The sequence below is a fragment of the Papilio xuthus genome, unplaced genomic scaffold (genome assembly GCF_000836235.2).
Source record: "Papilio xuthus unplaced genomic scaffold, Pxut_1.1 DF827542.1, whole genome shotgun sequence".
In the NCBI taxonomy this organism is placed as follows: domain Eukaryota; kingdom Metazoa; phylum Arthropoda; class Insecta; order Lepidoptera; family Papilionidae; genus Papilio; species Papilio xuthus.
In genome coordinates this window covers 3,034,457-3,050,595 of record NW_013531107.1, presented here as the reverse complement: position 1 = coordinate 3,050,595, position 16,139 = coordinate 3,034,457, and the positions used below count along the sequence as shown (strand labels likewise).

At 31.6% G+C, this 16,139-nt stretch overlaps 4 protein-coding genes across 4 annotated transcripts; 2 read left to right on the top strand and 2 right to left on the bottom strand.

The window, feature by feature from the left end:
- Positions 1-40: 40 nt before the first annotated feature.
- frj (membrane bound O-acyltransferase domain containing farjavit) lies at positions 41-4,229 on the bottom strand. The gene is made up of 7 exons (XM_013313826.1): positions 3,747-4,229; positions 3,261-3,574; positions 1,872-2,023; positions 1,411-1,622; positions 1,058-1,231; positions 613-751; positions 41-442 (listed from the first exon to the last, which is right to left on the bottom strand). The coding sequence occupies exons 1-7, from the start codon at positions 3,974-3,976 to the stop codon at positions 194-196; spliced, it is 1,470 nt and encodes a 489-aa protein (XP_013169280.1). The 5' UTR covers positions 3,977-4,229; the 3' UTR covers positions 41-193.
- A 310-nt stretch (positions 4,230-4,539) lies between these two features.
- Positions 4,540-8,650, top strand: Dgkepsilon (diacylglycerol kinase epsilon). The gene is made up of 12 exons (XM_013313901.1): positions 4,540-4,864; positions 4,934-5,096; positions 5,280-5,392; positions 5,617-5,740; positions 5,926-5,999; positions 6,310-6,444; positions 6,655-6,794; positions 7,154-7,322; positions 7,517-7,691; positions 7,768-7,823; positions 7,893-7,982; positions 8,235-8,650. The coding sequence occupies exons 1-12, from the start codon at positions 4,661-4,663 to the stop codon at positions 8,367-8,369; spliced, it is 1,578 nt and encodes a 525-aa protein (XP_013169355.1). The 5' UTR covers positions 4,540-4,660; the 3' UTR covers positions 8,370-8,650.
- A 2,087-nt stretch (positions 8,651-10,737) lies between these two features.
- Positions 10,738-15,026, bottom strand: Dic1 (Dicarboxylate carrier 1). The gene is made up of 6 exons (XM_013313899.1): positions 14,759-15,026; positions 13,766-13,941; positions 13,367-13,479; positions 13,028-13,167; positions 12,177-12,384; positions 10,738-11,740 (listed from the first exon to the last, which is right to left on the bottom strand). Exons 2-6 carry the CDS (start codon positions 13,935-13,937, stop codon positions 11,504-11,506), a joined length of 870 nt encoding a protein of 289 aa, XP_013169353.1. The 5' UTR covers positions 13,938-13,941; positions 14,759-15,026; the 3' UTR covers positions 10,738-11,503.
- Positions 14,533-15,937, top strand: LOC106119056 (Elongator complex protein 6). Its single transcript, XM_013313900.1, has 2 exons — positions 14,533-14,745; positions 15,078-15,937. Exon 2 carries the CDS (start codon positions 15,079-15,081, stop codon positions 15,820-15,822), a length of 744 nt encoding a protein of 247 aa, XP_013169354.1. The 5' UTR covers positions 14,533-14,745; position 15,078; the 3' UTR covers positions 15,823-15,937.
- The last annotated feature ends 202 nt before the right edge of the window (positions 15,938-16,139 follow it).

Sequence of the window (16,139 nt, the reverse complement as noted above, 5' to 3'; positions counted from 1 at the left end):
ATAGTAAAAAATATTAAAAAAAATCATAAATACATGTACTTGTCTTTTATTTAAGAGGTAGGATATAATTTAAAAATGACTTTTACTGTATTTTTATCAGTATAAAATTCTATGTCTATCACCCCTACAACCTTTATTATCACTAAAATCTAAATATACGTTCCCGTATTAAAATTTGTCTAGAAATATGTAATTATTGTTTTACACTATAATTTTTTTCTTTTGTATCATTTAATATTTTCTTGGGTTTTCCTATTTTATGCACTTGGTTTAACAATAAACCAAGTATTAGGAAGGCAAACCATACGCCATACCAATAATGATATACCGAAGAATAATAAATCCAAATTCTGTCAAATGTTAAAAGTAAAAATGCAGCCGCTTGATAAGATTCAGAATGAGATCGTAAGAACCACATGATGAAGCCGATAACTTTCTTTTTCTGAAACAAAACAATATTTATTTTTTTTACACACTACTAATATAAAAAATATAAATCTAACCAAACTTGTTACTATAAGTCTTATATTGAATCGCATATAAAAGCAATAAAATAAACAATTGCAATTTCCAAAAAAAAAACATGGTTGAAATTGAGAAAATGTAACTTACCGTTCCTGTGGCATCCTTATAATATAGTTTGTAATAAATATCTTCAGCCATCAAATAAAATGGACAAAAGTAAATGCAAAAGAAATAACCAGCATGGTAGCCATGCCAAATCACAGACACAAATAATGCTGCATGAATTCTGAAAATAATTAAATATATCATTACTTGGCTCTCAGTGCTGCTGCGCGTCATAGTTAAACCTTTTTTGATTATTTTTTACTTTTGACTCTTTCTGTCATTAGCCAGTTTTTTCTATTATCATGTTAAAAAACATTTTTTCCTTAAGAACAAGAACAAAGATATTTTTCTTAGCTATCAAACTATTTATCACACAACTACCGAGCCACTGAATTGGCATATATTGAAGAAGAGTGCTCCTATTGCTGATGTGGGAAATCAAATGCCTTGTATATGCCATTTTAATAGGATAAATATAACAACTTACTTTAGCAGTTTTACAGGGAACCTCTTATAGACAACCATAGCAACCCAATACTGCACAGCCTTATTCCAGACTTTCATAGAGTCCCGTAAAGTAACAACGGTTTCACAACCCCAAACATCCATTGACTCCACTGTGTTAAAATCATATTGGACCAATTTTGCTTCCTCCTCACTCCTGTAAACAAACATTATAATTTTTAAAAAAATAATTAAAAAAACAAAAATACAAAATGTAATTTGGTACTTTGCACATTGCAAAATGCTACACTTCATATGTTTTCCTTCAATAAAGGCTGGAAATGCATTAGAAGTTAAATCTTTCTAAAAAAAACTCAATTTCAGTCAAGTACTTACATTTTTTTAAGCTTCAAATAACCTACGGTTGGTCCATGACCAGTTCTATTCCTGCCCTGCACAGGATATGCTCCGAGGCCTGCTGATGTACACACACTCTCCGCTAAAGTCATACCAGAGTACACACGCTGCCGGAACGCAGCAAACAATGCCCATGGATATAACATTCTGTACAAGAAGTTCCTATTATTATGATCTTCACTTAGGATATACTGAAAAAGAAAGTGTATTGTCTAAACATTGTCTTCGGAAACCCTATACATGGTTCTGGGCTTAGTCCAGAATTTTTCATATCAGTCTAATCATGGCTTACTGTTTCTAGCCCTAAAAATCAATATTTTTAAGATCTTTTTTTACGTCAAGCTACCTTATTTTCAGTCTTTCATGTGTCATCCTTCTGGCCGACTCAAATATTGTTAAATAATTTTAGTAAATAAGCAAGGTTATATAATTTCACTTACCTCCAAAGGCCAAAGGTTAGATAATGCTAAATATAGAGATACATATAACGGAACTATCTTCAATGTATTAATAGTGAAACCAGTGCAATCCACATATTTGCTAAATGGCAGATGAAAGTAATCGTCAAATGTTCTATACCTGTAGTATGGACCTAAAAACATAGAGCACAATCTCACTATTAATTATTATTATTATTATTATATGTAGTTGCACACTGGCAGCTGGTCAGCTGATATGTGTGCTAAATAATTTGGAGATATTCAGCTTGTCGATGTTGTTTTTAAAAGCGTTAATTGATGGAGCCATTGCAATGCTCTCTGGGAGTTTGTTCCATGCTGCAACAACCCTGTTCGATAAGAAATATTTCATAGTATTTTTCTTAGCTGAGTTTTCCCAAAGCTTCAGGGGATGCCCACGTAGATGTTCATTGTCATTCAGTGTATACATATCTTGGAGGCCTGGTACATCATAATAATGAGTAAGAATTTTGTATGTTTCAATTAACATGCCCCTTTGTCTGCGCTCTTCAAGTGTAGGAAGGCTAAGAGTTTTAAGACGCTGTTCATAGGGTAAGTAACGCAGTGCATTCACCATCTTGGTTGCCCTTCTCTGTACATTTTCAATCAGTTTTATGTCCTTAATAAAGTAGGGATCCCATATAATGTAAGCATGTTCAAGGAGAGGTCTAATATATGTTTTGTACATTTTTATAAAGGTCTTAGCCGTTAAACATTTAAAGGCTTTGCGAATTATGTAGAGAATAGAGTTGGCTTTCTTCACAACGGCATGCACATGATTTTCCCATTTAAGGTTGTTAGATATTGTGACTCCCAAGTCTTTTTGTGTTTCAACAACAGTTAATTGCTTGCCACCGAGATAATATACTTGTTGTGGGTTATTTTTGCCAATATGTAGTACAGTGCATTTGTCTACATTTAAAGTCAGAAGCCAGTCTTCAGTCCACTTATAAATAGCATTTAAGTCATCTTGAATGGCCAACCAGTGAGTTCGGGGGTTAGCAAAAAATTTGGTATCATCAGCAAAAAGCGAAAAAGGTAATTAATGTAATGCAAAAGTTTAGATGTATGGATGTTTGTTAAAAGGTATCTCGGGAATAGCTGCATAGATCTTGATGAAATATGGCACATATGTAGGACATAGTACGAAAGAATACATAGGCTACTTATTAAGTATATTAATTTTGTGCACACGCAGATGCAGCCGCAGCCACCAGCCACCACCACCAATTTATTGTGATTACAATTATCTACTGAAACACCTGAATGAAAAAATATTGTTATCTCTGTTTTCTCAAAGAGAATGAAAGAGATGACAATACCATTTTATACAAATATTTTAGTGGAAACTAATTGTTAGTTTATTATTACCTGTAAGTAATCCTACATAGTTAAAAGTATAATGGAATAAATCAGCATAACATGGATTTATAATCTCAACAAAATCATCATCTCTATCAAATTCTTTTACTTGAGATTTTTTATCATCATTTTCTTGCTTCTTTGTTTTACCAACGGTTATCCAAGATCCATTTATTTCAAATGCTACTCCAACAACTCGTAACACAATTATCATTTCAATCAAATTGGTTTGCCCTGATGATAATGGTAATCCAAATTTATCTGACAATCGGAAGAAAAACAAATATCCAAACATTAGAAAGAATGTTGCAACATGGCAGTATCTGAAAAAAAATTGAAATCTGGTTAGGTGTTTTGTTTCATGTTGGTGACAAAAGAATGAAAGGCATAATAAAAGAATACTGGAACAGGTTCACTAAATGGAAGACAAAAATCTTTGCCCTCTCCTCAGGGTCACACATAAGCTATGTTGTTTCTTGCATGTTTTGATCTTACCGCACAGTTGTCAACTTAATAATCGTTATTCCAAGAAGTGCTGAAAATATTGGATGTATAGCATTGTAACCAGATACAGTTACTATTAGAAGTAGTCCAATTATTGAACCAACCCATTTCTTAGCTTGCACTGAGCCTAAACTTCTATAATATCGACCTATAAACACACTAAATAATAAAAGTCCTAAATAAATTAAGTCATTTTTGTTCTTATTTATAAAAGCTATCATTTTGGTTATTGATATGCCCAAGTGAATAATAAATATAATACAAAGTCTCAAATTTTAATTAGATAGTTGGTTTGTTATGTTTCATATTTTTACAGTCGGCACTTGCAGCTTAACAACGATTAATAAAGTTTAGGTTTTTTAATCCAACGTAAGATTTTACTGTTTAAATAAAAAGTAATAAATAGATATAATAATTTATACGTGAAATTTAATAAGTTACAAATCACGTTTGACTTTGATTTGTTTTTTGTAATTTGACCTTGACAAATGACAATTTTAAGTGTTACCAAAGAAAACCGTATGCTTGACATTAAGCCGTAAGCCAAAATGAATCATCCTACTTACTACCGCACTCAGAGTGATATAAATTTTATTTAACGAATCCTTTAGCTTAGATTTTATTACATCAAGTCTATGTTACTAAGCCGTTATTTAATTCAAGGATCACTAAACTGCTCTTTGAATTTGAAATGCATTGATGAAAGGGAACCGGAAACTGCCGGAAACAAAAGTAAATGTAGATTTGACAGTTTGTCAATTGACAAGAGATTTGATTTGATTATTTGATTTGATGAGCGTATTTAAAAAATTAAAATTTCAACTTCGTTGATATAGAAAACAAAAATGTTTACTTCACTGTAGTATTTTTCCAGAGCTAAGTGACTTGACCAATCATTGTTTAAAATGGAATCTTACCTTCGTTACATTGATGTTACAACAAATTATTACTTTCTCATAGGTGGCTTTTTCTTAAGTTATTTGATTTATAGAATAGTTAATTCCTTCGTAAGTGGTAATGATTTTATGCAAACAATATACAGTCGAGGTCGGTATGGGCATACTTGGAGAAGTATTGAATGTAACAAATCTTTGCCGTATAATATTTACGTAAGTTTAAGTCGATAGCCCATTATTATTTAGATTTATCGCACATTTAAATAATCCTTCTATTTTCAGTGTACTGTGTGCAGTAAACTAATGCTGCCTGTGGTTGGCCTTTTTTGTGAGTGCTGTGCACTAAGTGCATGCAAGAAATGCAATAGAATTTTGGACAAAAAGTTTAGATGCAAACATATATCATGGCCAAGTGATAAACCATTTTATCATCATTGGGTTGATAGTAAGTTATCTTACTATAAATCATTTATATAGTAAATCCTAACAACTGGCTATCACTAACATTTTTATAAACAAAGCAAGGTCAATATTCTTAGCATCATTTCTAAAAATTTTGTTTAGCCACAGATGATAATTTAACTTTTAAACTTGCTAATTATTAAAAATATTTTTCTAAATATTGCAGTTGGCACAACAAGTGAAAAGGATGATACCCAGACTGAGAATTTTAAAAAGTTGTTTTGCTCTTGGTGCCAAAGAACTAAAGTTATTAAAGAGAATTTTCATAACAATAATGAGGTAGGTAAAAAAAAGAATAAACCTTCATTTTTGTCACTTTTATACCATTAAGGTAACTACTACAATTTAGCCCCAAAAACATATTGGATTATTGAGCATGTCTATGGATAGTTGTAACAAAACTTCAGACGACCTGATTGGTCGTTAATTGTAATATTGTTGTATGAAAAAGTCCTTACACTTGTTTCCTACTACATGTTTGACCTTTATGTTTTTAATTTCAGCAATGTGATTTTAACAAATACAGGAAACTAATAATTCCTCCAACAAGTGTTCAACTGCATAGAGGAACCATAAGCAATATTATACCTCCAACTGATGATGATTGGGAACCTCTCATTGTTCTTGGTAATTAAAAATGTTATATTTTTCTTTGAATTACAGTATCTACATAAAATCAAGATTAACTGTTTTTTAATGATAGTGTAATAGCTGTGAGAAAGTTTGCGAAAAAAAAAGAATATTATGAACATCCAATCATTAGTTCCTTTTTCATACACGAGTCAACAAAAATTTCGTTTTTTTTCTTCTAGCCAACCGAAAATCTGGAAGTAGTAGAAGTGATGAAGTAATATCCATATTCCGTGGACTACTTAATCCAATACAGGTAATTTGTATGTATTTGTTACAATATGGACCAGCTTTGATTACAATTTTAAATTCCACTCTACATTTGAACAATACAATGACAGATGAATATTTAAATAGAATTATTTATTGAGACCTAAATATCTTTGTAGGAAATTTATTGACTTTGCATAAATGTTTTGTATAAATTTTTTTTTATTTAGTTGCTGCTTAACACAGCAATAAAAAAGATATCTTGCTGAGTTGTAACTAGAATATTAAATGATGATAGATGTCATTCAAAATATTAATCAAGTGTTTAAAAATCGTTTCCGACTTATTAATATCAGGTGGTGGATATAAGTTCAATTGCTCCGGAAAAAGTAATAAAATGGCTGCCAAGTAGATGTCGGTTGCTGATTGCTGGTGGTGATGGTACAGTGGCTTGGGTCCTCAATGCCTTGCAACCGGCTACACATATCAGGGTTAGTTATTTTTGGGACTTCTAGAAGGTTGATCCGTGAAACTAGGCCTTACACACAAGACAAGATAATTAAAAATCGACTTTTCAATATAAGTAAACCAAATAAATACATGAAATATCATTTTTTTAAGTCACTAGGCAATAGGGTTGGTTGATGATACATACAGACACACCAATTTTCTTTTATAGATAGATAAGTTTGTTTTTGCAGGCGTCGGTGGGTATCCTGCCGATGGGCACTGGCAACGATCTATCGCGCGTACTGGGCTGGGGCGCCGGTTGTGACGCCCGTCTCGACGCACACGCTATCGTCAAAGCTGTGCGTGACGCCGAAGAACAGCCTCTGGATAGGTGACTAGCAACTCTCGAATAACCTCGTTAAATGGTTGTTTAGCAGTGCCTTAGTGCAGATTTCTTATAGTAAATAAACTACTGGAACTTTGCGGGTATTTAGGGTTTTGAGTGTGACAATAACAGCGGACTTTATTCAGATAACTAAACATATTTAAATGTAACTAGCTTTCGATTGCAACTCCGCTCGCTCGGAATTAAAAAAGGAAAATTTTCAGCCAAATCGGTTCAGCCATTTTTGAGTTACAAATAGTGTAACTAATATGACTTGATGACTTTTATTAGACTAATTGACTTAGAAAGAAAATCACTTTTCTACTTCTTTATGTCATGTCTTTTTGTTGTTTTTGCGACTGCAGATGGAAGGTTACAATAAAACCGAAACGCGCTGGTCTGCGCGGTCGTGGCGAGCGCGTCCTCCACGCATACAATTATGCCAGCGTGGGCGTGGACGCCCAAGTCGCCCTGGACTTCCACCGTGCGCGTGCGCAGTTCCTATACCGATTCGCAAACCGCACACTTAACTACGTAAGACTTTAAAGCTACTGTGTATAACTGTGCTTAGCACTAAATAGTAACTTTTGCAAGGATATCTTTGTATATCAAAGTTGAAAGTGGTTAATGGAATTGGATGGCTTGATGAAAACGGGCGTTAATATACCACTGATTCACCACCGCTCGTGTGGCTTCTTTTCAAAACGATTGTACCGTGTGTTGTCCAGGTGGCGTACCTGTTCCTGGGCATGGGACGGGCACTAGACGATGGGGGGTGCGGTGGTCTGGAGCGGCGGCTGCGCGTGTGGCTGGGGGGTGGCCGCGACCCCTTGGCGCTGCCACCGCTGCAGGCGCTCGTCGCACTCAATATACCCTCATGGGGCGCCGGAGTACATCTCTGGAGTGAGTACCCGCTGACCTTATATACTACCCACTTTTTTGTGTTCTCAGATATATTTATCTTTCTTATTTTCTCAAGATATGGGCAATGAGGGTGAGATGCCCGAGCAGAGCGTCAGCGATGGAAAATTAGAGGTATATTCACAAACTTATTATATGTTCTTGACATAAAACATTTTCTTTTATATTGTGTTTTATCTACAGGTGGTCGGTATTTCATCGTCGTTTCATATCGCGAGGCTGCAGGTTGGCCTCGCGGAGCCCTATCGCTTTGCACAAACGTCAAAGCTCAAGGTACGAATAGCATCATCGTTTGTTTATAATTAAAAAAGAACTGTATTCATCTTACTTCTTACTAATATTATAAATGCGAATGTATGGATGGATGAATGAAGTTATTTCCGGAACGGCTCAACAATCTGAAATTTATACATAGATATCACAAATGTAGCACATAGTCTAGAAGAACACATAGGCTATTTATTAAGTTTTGTTTTCAATTTCGCGCGAACAGAGTCGTGTGCTAAGAAATAATGTTGCCACCAGATCGAGTTGTCAGGGTCGTGCGCGATGCAGGTGGACGGCGAACCTTGGATGCAATCTGCCGCCACCATCACCATTGAACCAGATGGCCAGTGCTGCATGCTGCGACCTCCACACCACTACACCGATACTGGATAATGTATCCAATATTTGTAAGTCACCTTACATTATATCAAATATGTTGCAATTCATTGATAGTGGGTTAAAAAGACCTCATATTTTAATAGAACCTTTTATAGCTTAAACGTCATGATTTTGAAGTATAAGATATTCGTATTGTGTAGTTTGACATGGATTTTGTGATAAACTACCCTAAGATCCATGTGGAAATTCTTTTCCTAAAGGTACGAGTCCATTGGCCCGCACCGGACGCACCGCACACACGGCACGCAACGGATTGTTTGTTGATAAAAGCAAAAAAATCGTTGCGGGCGTGTGCGGTGCGTCCGGCGCGGACCAATGGACGCGTACCTTAAGTGTCATGGAGATAGTCGGGATTTTTTTTTAGTAACACCTATTTTCACGTGCAACAACAAGCTCAATCTTGACCGCTTGGCTATCAATTTTTGTAGCAAACGTGGTTGCACTAGTGGAAATATGACTCCATAGTGAAAATGGGTACTAATTTAACTAACGTATTCGGTCGCATGTTTTTTACATATTGTTATTGGAATTGACTTAAAAGATTATACTTAAATTGTAAATACATTTTATTGTTATTTGGACTAATAATAATTATTCTCTAATTATTAATAAACTTTTAGTAATACTTGTAGATTTTTAACAAACTTTAGCATTACATTTATGCATTTTTGAACAAATTTACTTTATCAGTATATAAAATACTCTCCATTATTCTGCAATATGCAGCCCCATGCATAAATGTAAATGTATGTTCCTAAAATATTATTTATTTGTTAAATAGGCCATATCAAATATTCAAAACAAGTTTTTTTTATATGTAATTTGTATTTTATAATTAGGTATATTTGCCAGTATTAAGAGCATTTTCAATATATACTCGAATATTGTAATAAATATTACATTTTAAAATGTATTTTCTTATTATTATAAATTATGTGTATTTAATGTCGTTCACATTTTTGGTATTTTAAATATAGATTATATATGTACATTTGTACAACGCGCCAAAGATAATTTTAACTCTTGATGTTTGCAAATAAAAAAAAATATAAACGATTGCTTGTTTAATTATCCCAGGGTACTATTAGGACGCGATAAAAATGAAAAACAATTTATTTTGATAACATTTTAATTAACAACCACTAATAAATTGGAAATCTGTGATTTACATATATCGTAAATCTTTGGGTATATTTTATCTAGAACAAAAAACAATGTAAACATTTCTTGTTGTGTATACAATTTCTATTAATATTTTTAGAATATGAATAACAGTTAACTATATAACAAATTTTGTATATGATTTAAAAAAAATGGAAGATTTTATTATGGTACACTGTTTTATAATTAAGACATATAGAAATACCTGACATTTTCTGGAGGTCTAGCATGAAAATTTTGTGATCAACATTTCGTAACGTCATCGAAATTTGTCGTACTTTAGCCGCAAGGCGGGCGCACTAATAACATTTTTTTGCAAATTTTCCTGCTAGGCCCCCTGATGTAGGAATGCGAAGATTTTCATTAAAGTTTCCTAACATTTCTAATAAATTGGCCCTATGTTTCTTGTCAAAAATTTCGCATTCATTCAAATGCACCAAAATCATTATAAAAAAATAATTACATATATTTGAATATTGTCCATATTGATGTCGGAATGTCAAATAAATAAAAAATATATAAAAATAAGATACATTTCTCCACAGACCTATAAAATGGAATTATCATTATATTGAGATGTTTTGGTGACATATTCATTTAAATTTTGGCACTTTCAAATTAAATAATTGTCGAGCGATAAATTAAATTAGGTAGTTTTTTCAGCAGACATTAATAATTAAAAATTTCTCTAATAATAATAAAAGTTTTTAAAACCTGAGGTTTCTACCTAAAGTACTGATCTATATTTATAAAAAACACAATGTATCACTTCAACATACAGATAAATAAAATTAAAGGATTTTGTATCACTATCACATTAAACTTGCCATAATAAAAAAAATGTAATTTTGCGACTTTATCTGAAACTAATTTATAACAAAAGCATAAAAGATTAAATACAAACTATTAATCAGAAATGTAGATCTTTCAATAGTTATTATCGATTAAAAAAATTGAAATATACGAATAAAATTGTCTAAATAAAAATTTATGGGTAACTTTTATAACTTATCAATAAATTCTCTTTGAGAGTAAAATAAATTATACTTAAACACAGATTTTAGGCCTCATGCTTTCAGGCCGGTAAAATTCTGTCAGTAAAAAAAAACACTGAATGCAAACTATTTTAAAATCTCACGAATTGTTTATAAAAACATTGTCTCACTCTTGTATGAAAAAAATGTATTGCATACATTCTATTAAAAAAAAATGCAAAGCTTAATGGAATAAATTAAGAAAAAAAAACGCAAAGCATCATCTACATTTTTATAAGCAATCTTTTAACACACACTACTATTTATCATAAACTACTGCAAAACAGTTATCCCACAATATTAAAAACTTAGTACCCTTGTATTCTTTGAAAACATTATTTGGACATATTAATCTAACTACCAACTCTAAGACAAAATCTTGTAAATTTTATATAGTTTAAAAAATGATTAAATATTTCTAAATTGTTATATTTTGAACACTTGAATATGTATAAATACAGATTACACTACTTGAGATTAATGTTTTGTTTAAAAAATCTAAAAATACAGTCCAAACCTACATCTATATCAACAATCAAGTGTAGTTCCACAAGGATTTTTAGGCAGACGGAATATATGTGAACTCACAATGTCATTTTGACAGCATCATGTTTTGACCAATAAGAGAATGGCAACTGTATGTTTTAATGTTGCCATTTCATAATTTACAAATTCATAATAATATCATGCATGATACATGTACACATAGATTAATTTGCTAATATGTCAAAATATATCAAATTAAATAGTAAGGAATTACTATGAAATCTCAGGTCATAAGTTGCAAATCAAACGCTTGAAGTTGCAACATGGACTTTCAAAAGAAGTTAGGTTGTTCACCGGTAACCCTAAAAACTTGTCAATGTCAAAAAATTGCCATAAAAACTTGTGGGACTATATTTTCTCAAATTATCCATGGTCTTTTCAAAAAGATTACACTTTGATTGTACCAAAATTAATTCTAAGTTGTTCTAGGAATACGAAAGTGAGTACCGTATGAGGCGCGAGTCTTGCGAACGCTGGAATGTATCCTTTGAAGAAAGCTAGTGGACCCTCTTTAGCTGTTCCAACTACAAGGGTCAATATACTCTTCACTTCTCCAGGTTTGGCATTCATTGCTCTTGTCTTTAATACATCAACAGGCTGAGTCAAAGTTGTTGCGATACCACCCTAAAAGAAATATGATGGCTATAGTTAACAATTAAAAAGGTGTATCCATTGAAAAGGTTATGATTTAAATTACTTTTTACCAAATTTCAGTAATTACTTTGATAAACATTTTTTTAAGTAAAATTTAAATTAAGACATATTAATCAATTGTTTTGTTTTTTATGGTTTTTAGAGTATTAATTTATTTATCTGATACATTGGAACTACAAAAATGAAGCGTTGCAGTAAACCATATTTTTATTTATACTTGGTCCTTTGAGTCAGGTACAAAAAGAAACAACGTGTTATTTAAAATTTTCTAAATATTAGCATTTTACTATGGGTGATTTACAAACTAATAATGTACCAACATAGCTAATATTTTAAATCACTTTACCAATTGTATCAAAATATTGTTTTTCCTTAAAACACAGGAAATGATTAATCAAGTACTCACCGCTAACAAACTGGATGTAACATGTGTGAAGACATTATCCTCTAGGTACTCAGTTGATAGCAGGAGTTCTTTTATCTTGTCATAGAAGGATAGCTGACCAATGGTCATGAGGACCGCGCGGCTGCATGTCATGGAGGCGCCAGCCCATAGACGCAGCACTCCCTCCTCCGTAGCTACCTTCCATAGACCATGAATAGCATTCTTGTAGCTGCAAACAAGTCATATTTACTGTAGAATATTTGTATGTACTAATTTTTGATTAATTCTTTCATATATAATAGATAAACCTCATTTAATAATAAGTCAAACATAAATATGTTTGACTTATTATTGGGATAGAATATATTATAAAAATATATAATATTTATGTTACAATATGTCAATATTATCAGATCATATTTGTCCCGGCCAAGGGGTTCAAATTCATAATACATTGAATATTCTTGTCTATTTTTGAGAGGGATAACAAAAAGTGTTTATGCATTTGGTTAAACAGTAGAATTTACTATATTTGGTGTTTTACAATAACAAGAATGCCTTATATATAACATAATAGTATGTATAATTATCAAGTGTCTTATCTAATGTACTCAAGATAACTGAAATAATGTGTGGTAACGATGATAAATTGATAGTTGATGTTAAGATAAAAATTCTCTCAATTCATATCTACTATAAAAGATATTAGATGGTATCATGTGACATAAAAAACATTTATTTACAATGACAGAAACAACAGGGGGTAACAGATAAACTATTGAAAATAGATAAGGAAAAAAGTATATGAATGTGTGGATCATCAGTAAAATATATCTTGGGTGAAAAAATATCTATGGAAGCTTAGAACTCACTTTCTTCTCTGTTCTGGTGGGAGTTTAACATCATTCTGCATCCGAACATTGACTAAATCAGCTGGATTTCCCACAAAACCTCCAGCGAACCCACCAAGACCTGCTAGGAATGCTGACATGAAAAATGATATGGGTTGACCCTGAAAACAAAAATCAAAACTATTACTAGAGACAATCTGCACTATCTTTAATTATAAATATAAGAAGTAGCAAAAAAATAGATATAAAGATTCTCTTTGAAATAAATAAAATTGTTTGACTTGTTACATTTAAGCCAAACTAGTAGAATTACATGACTTTCATAACAACCTTTCTTTTATTAAATTAATGAGAACTTACATTTTTCGGTGCCAAATGTTGCTTAGCCATCTCATAAATACCAAATCTAGCTGTTGAATAAGTGAGTTGCCTCAGGAGAGATGCTGATATGCCATTATAAAGGCCCATTACTCCTATTAAATAACATAATGTATTTATTAATACATAATTCACTGTTTATTGCAAACTTTTGTACTAATAAGACTTTTATCTAAAAGAGAAATTTTAAGGAAGGAGTAAAGAATTTGATGGTTGTCTTAGGTAAGTGAAATCATTTAATTTTTTATTTCAAGAAATTATAAATCTTCATATTATTAATACATGACAAAAAAATTACATATGGATATGAAATGTACTATATTAAAAATATGATAAATAAATGAATACAGAATGGTAAATGATTCGTTGTTCAAAACATACCTTGATTTTTTAAAACAATTCCAGTAAGCTTCAACATTGAGATGTTTTTTCCTTTTTGTGTTTGCATTTGAACTTTTAAAAGATCTAGCGGATGTGTCACACATGCTGCTCCAGCTGAAGCCAAACCCCCGAAGTACCATCGTGAAACTCTAATTTCTGTTGCTTTACTCATAATACTGAAATAATTTCACAAACTGTGGATATCATATATCATTAACCTATCTGCCAACATTAATTGCAGGACTACTTCTATCTTATACTAAAATGTATATACGTTTGCAGCATATATTCTTAATAAGTGCTGTTTCGCGTTCTTTAAAATATATTTATACGCAAATTTGATAACGTATCAATTTTTAATTTTCTCATTATCAGATCTTAAGCGTGTTCAGTATTTGTGATAACGCTATATCAATTTGCAATGGCATTTTGTCAAATGTCATTTGTCAGTGGTGATAATAGGTTCATAGATTAAATATAACATTGACATTGTTTAAAGCCTGACCAACAAAGTAAAAACCCTGTTACGAGGGCACCTCTCCATTGATATTGCAATACTTTACACTTACTTCAATTCATTAAATTACAACATTTAAAAATAAAATCCCAAGTTTTAGACAGCTGTAATGTAACGTTAGATTCTCATAGATTTTTCTAATAATTGCTATTGCAATTAACTATGAAAGTATTTATAATAATTACTTTTTAATAAACAGAATGTTATAAGTAAGCAACCCCTTAACTTGTGTTCTTAGGGTTTTTTTATTTTGATAGATGGAAAAACGAAATTGATAACAAACGTCAGCACTCGGCAATCAGCAAACAAAACGTCAAAATCAAAGGAATTTTGAAGGACATTCATTTGTTTTGATTAATTAATTTCCGTAATAAAATACTTTATTACATAATTTCTGTGTGTATAAATAGTGTTTCAAGAATATAAATTTAAAATATTTGGACTAGAAATACTGATTAAAGAAGTAAGTTACTTACTCGTTTTGGTTATATTATTAATTTTTTTGTATTAAATTCACGAAACTTTTTTCACATTTGAGTGGTCTTAATTATACCGCTTTGGAGTAATGACTGACTGTATTTTGAGTTATGTAATATTGGACCGGAGTTTTAACCTTGCAAGTAACACGGGCACTGAGGACGCGAGCTAGAAATCACTCTCCCATGTGTGCTAAACTACAAATATTCTGTAATGAGTTGCAAGCTGTAGTTGTTTATCGTGTTTCTTGTTATGTCAAGTCATAATTTTCTATTCACGTTCGACGATAATATATTTGAATAATGCTTTTATTTTCAGCATGGCTACAGACATAATTTCGGCGTTGGAACTAGATAAGGAAAATATTCATAGTAGGATTTTAGTGGTTAAAGAAATTAATAACTGCAGTAGTTCATTTATAACCAGTTGTGTTTTAGGACATTTAATAAAAAAGAAAAGTGCAGTTCTTATTATATCTACTCACAATTCAATAAAACACTATCAGAATGTTGGTTTGAAAATGAATTATAACCTAAACAGATGTATAGATGATGGTTTAGTACAGTTTTACAATTTTGGTGAAGAATATGTGGATAAACTGCTGAAAAATGAACATATATCTGTGGAGCAGATTTATCAGAATATCACAGATAAAATTGAATATATGAGGAAGAAATATAATGTAGTAAATGTAATATTTGATGGGGTATCGCATTTGTTAGATATGTATTATAATATTAAAGAAATTAATCTAATATGTTCAAAGATTATTGAATTAATCAGAGAGTACAACTCATTACTTATATGTCACTTTAATGTGGCCAGTGAGCATGATTTGACACATGTTTTAGCTAATTTCCTTTCACATAGAGCATTTATGGTTGTAGAAGTTGAGAATCTCGCATCAGGATGGAGTAGTGATGTTTCAGGACATTTGACAATAAAATATCCAGGTAAAAAGTTTGATAATGAACACATGCATTCATTGGAAATCAAACCGGCTCAATACCTATACAAATTATTTGATAGAGGTGTGAAACTACTTGCACCGGGTACTGTGTAATATTTTCAAGATTTGTGTAATACATTGCATTTATGGAATAATGTATTTGTCAATAACTATAAATTGAAAATAACTTTTATATTAGTGTACATTGTTTTAAAAATAATGATTACATTTTTTCAACATATACCTTCAAATACCAATAAAAAGTAATAACTTCAATACCAATAAAAAGTATATTAGAATGTTTTGTTTTATTTCTACAATATTTAAACTAATAATAGTAAATGGACAGTAGAAAAGAATAATTCTGTATTTTTTGTTGGACCCAAAATTCTATCAGCCCAGTGGGAAAAAATCCTGTTAATTTGAGAATG

What these genes read in the sequence shown, in the direction of transcription:
- frj (XM_013313826.1), bottom strand. Translation starts at nt 3,976, where the DNA reads ATGATAGCTTTTATAAATAAGAACAAAAATGACTTAATTTATTTAGGA. An exon ending in CTAACCTTTGGCCTTTGGAG is followed by an intron (nt 1,623 to 1,871) that starts GTAAGTGAAATT and finishes TTTCTTTTTCAG; the next exon opens with TATATCCTAAGTGAAGATCA. An exon ending in ATAAGGATGCCACAGGAACG is followed by an intron (nt 443 to 612) that starts GTAAGTTACATT and finishes GTTTTGTTTCAG; the next exon opens with AAAAAGAAAGTTATCGGCTT.
- Dgkepsilon (XM_013313901.1), top strand. Translation starts at nt 4,661, where the DNA reads ATGGAATCTTACCTTCGTTACATTGATGTTACAACAAATTATTACTTT. An exon ending in TTATCATCATTGGGTTGATA is followed by an intron (nt 5,097 to 5,279) that starts GTAAGTTATCTT and finishes TAAATATTGCAG; the next exon opens with TTGGCACAACAAGTGAAAAG. An exon ending in CAAACCGCACACTTAACTAC is followed by an intron (nt 7,323 to 7,516) that starts GTAAGACTTTAA and finishes TGTGTTGTCCAG; the next exon opens with GTGGCGTACCTGTTCCTGGG.
- Dic1 (XM_013313899.1), bottom strand. Translation starts at nt 13,937, where the DNA reads ATGAGTAAAGCAACAGAAATTAGAGTTTCACGATGGTACTTCGGGGGT. An exon ending in AACATTTGGCACCGAAAAAT is followed by an intron (nt 13,168 to 13,366) that starts GTAAGTTCTCAT and finishes TTTTGTTTTCAG; the next exon opens with GGTCAACCCATATCATTTTT. An exon ending in TTACATCCAGTTTGTTAGCG is followed by an intron (nt 11,741 to 12,176) that starts GTGAGTACTTGA and finishes TATTTCTTTTAG; the next exon opens with GGTGGTATCGCAACAACTTT.
- LOC106119056 (XM_013313900.1), top strand. Translation starts at nt 15,079, where the DNA reads ATGGCTACAGACATAATTTCGGCGTTGGAACTAGATAAGGAAAATATT.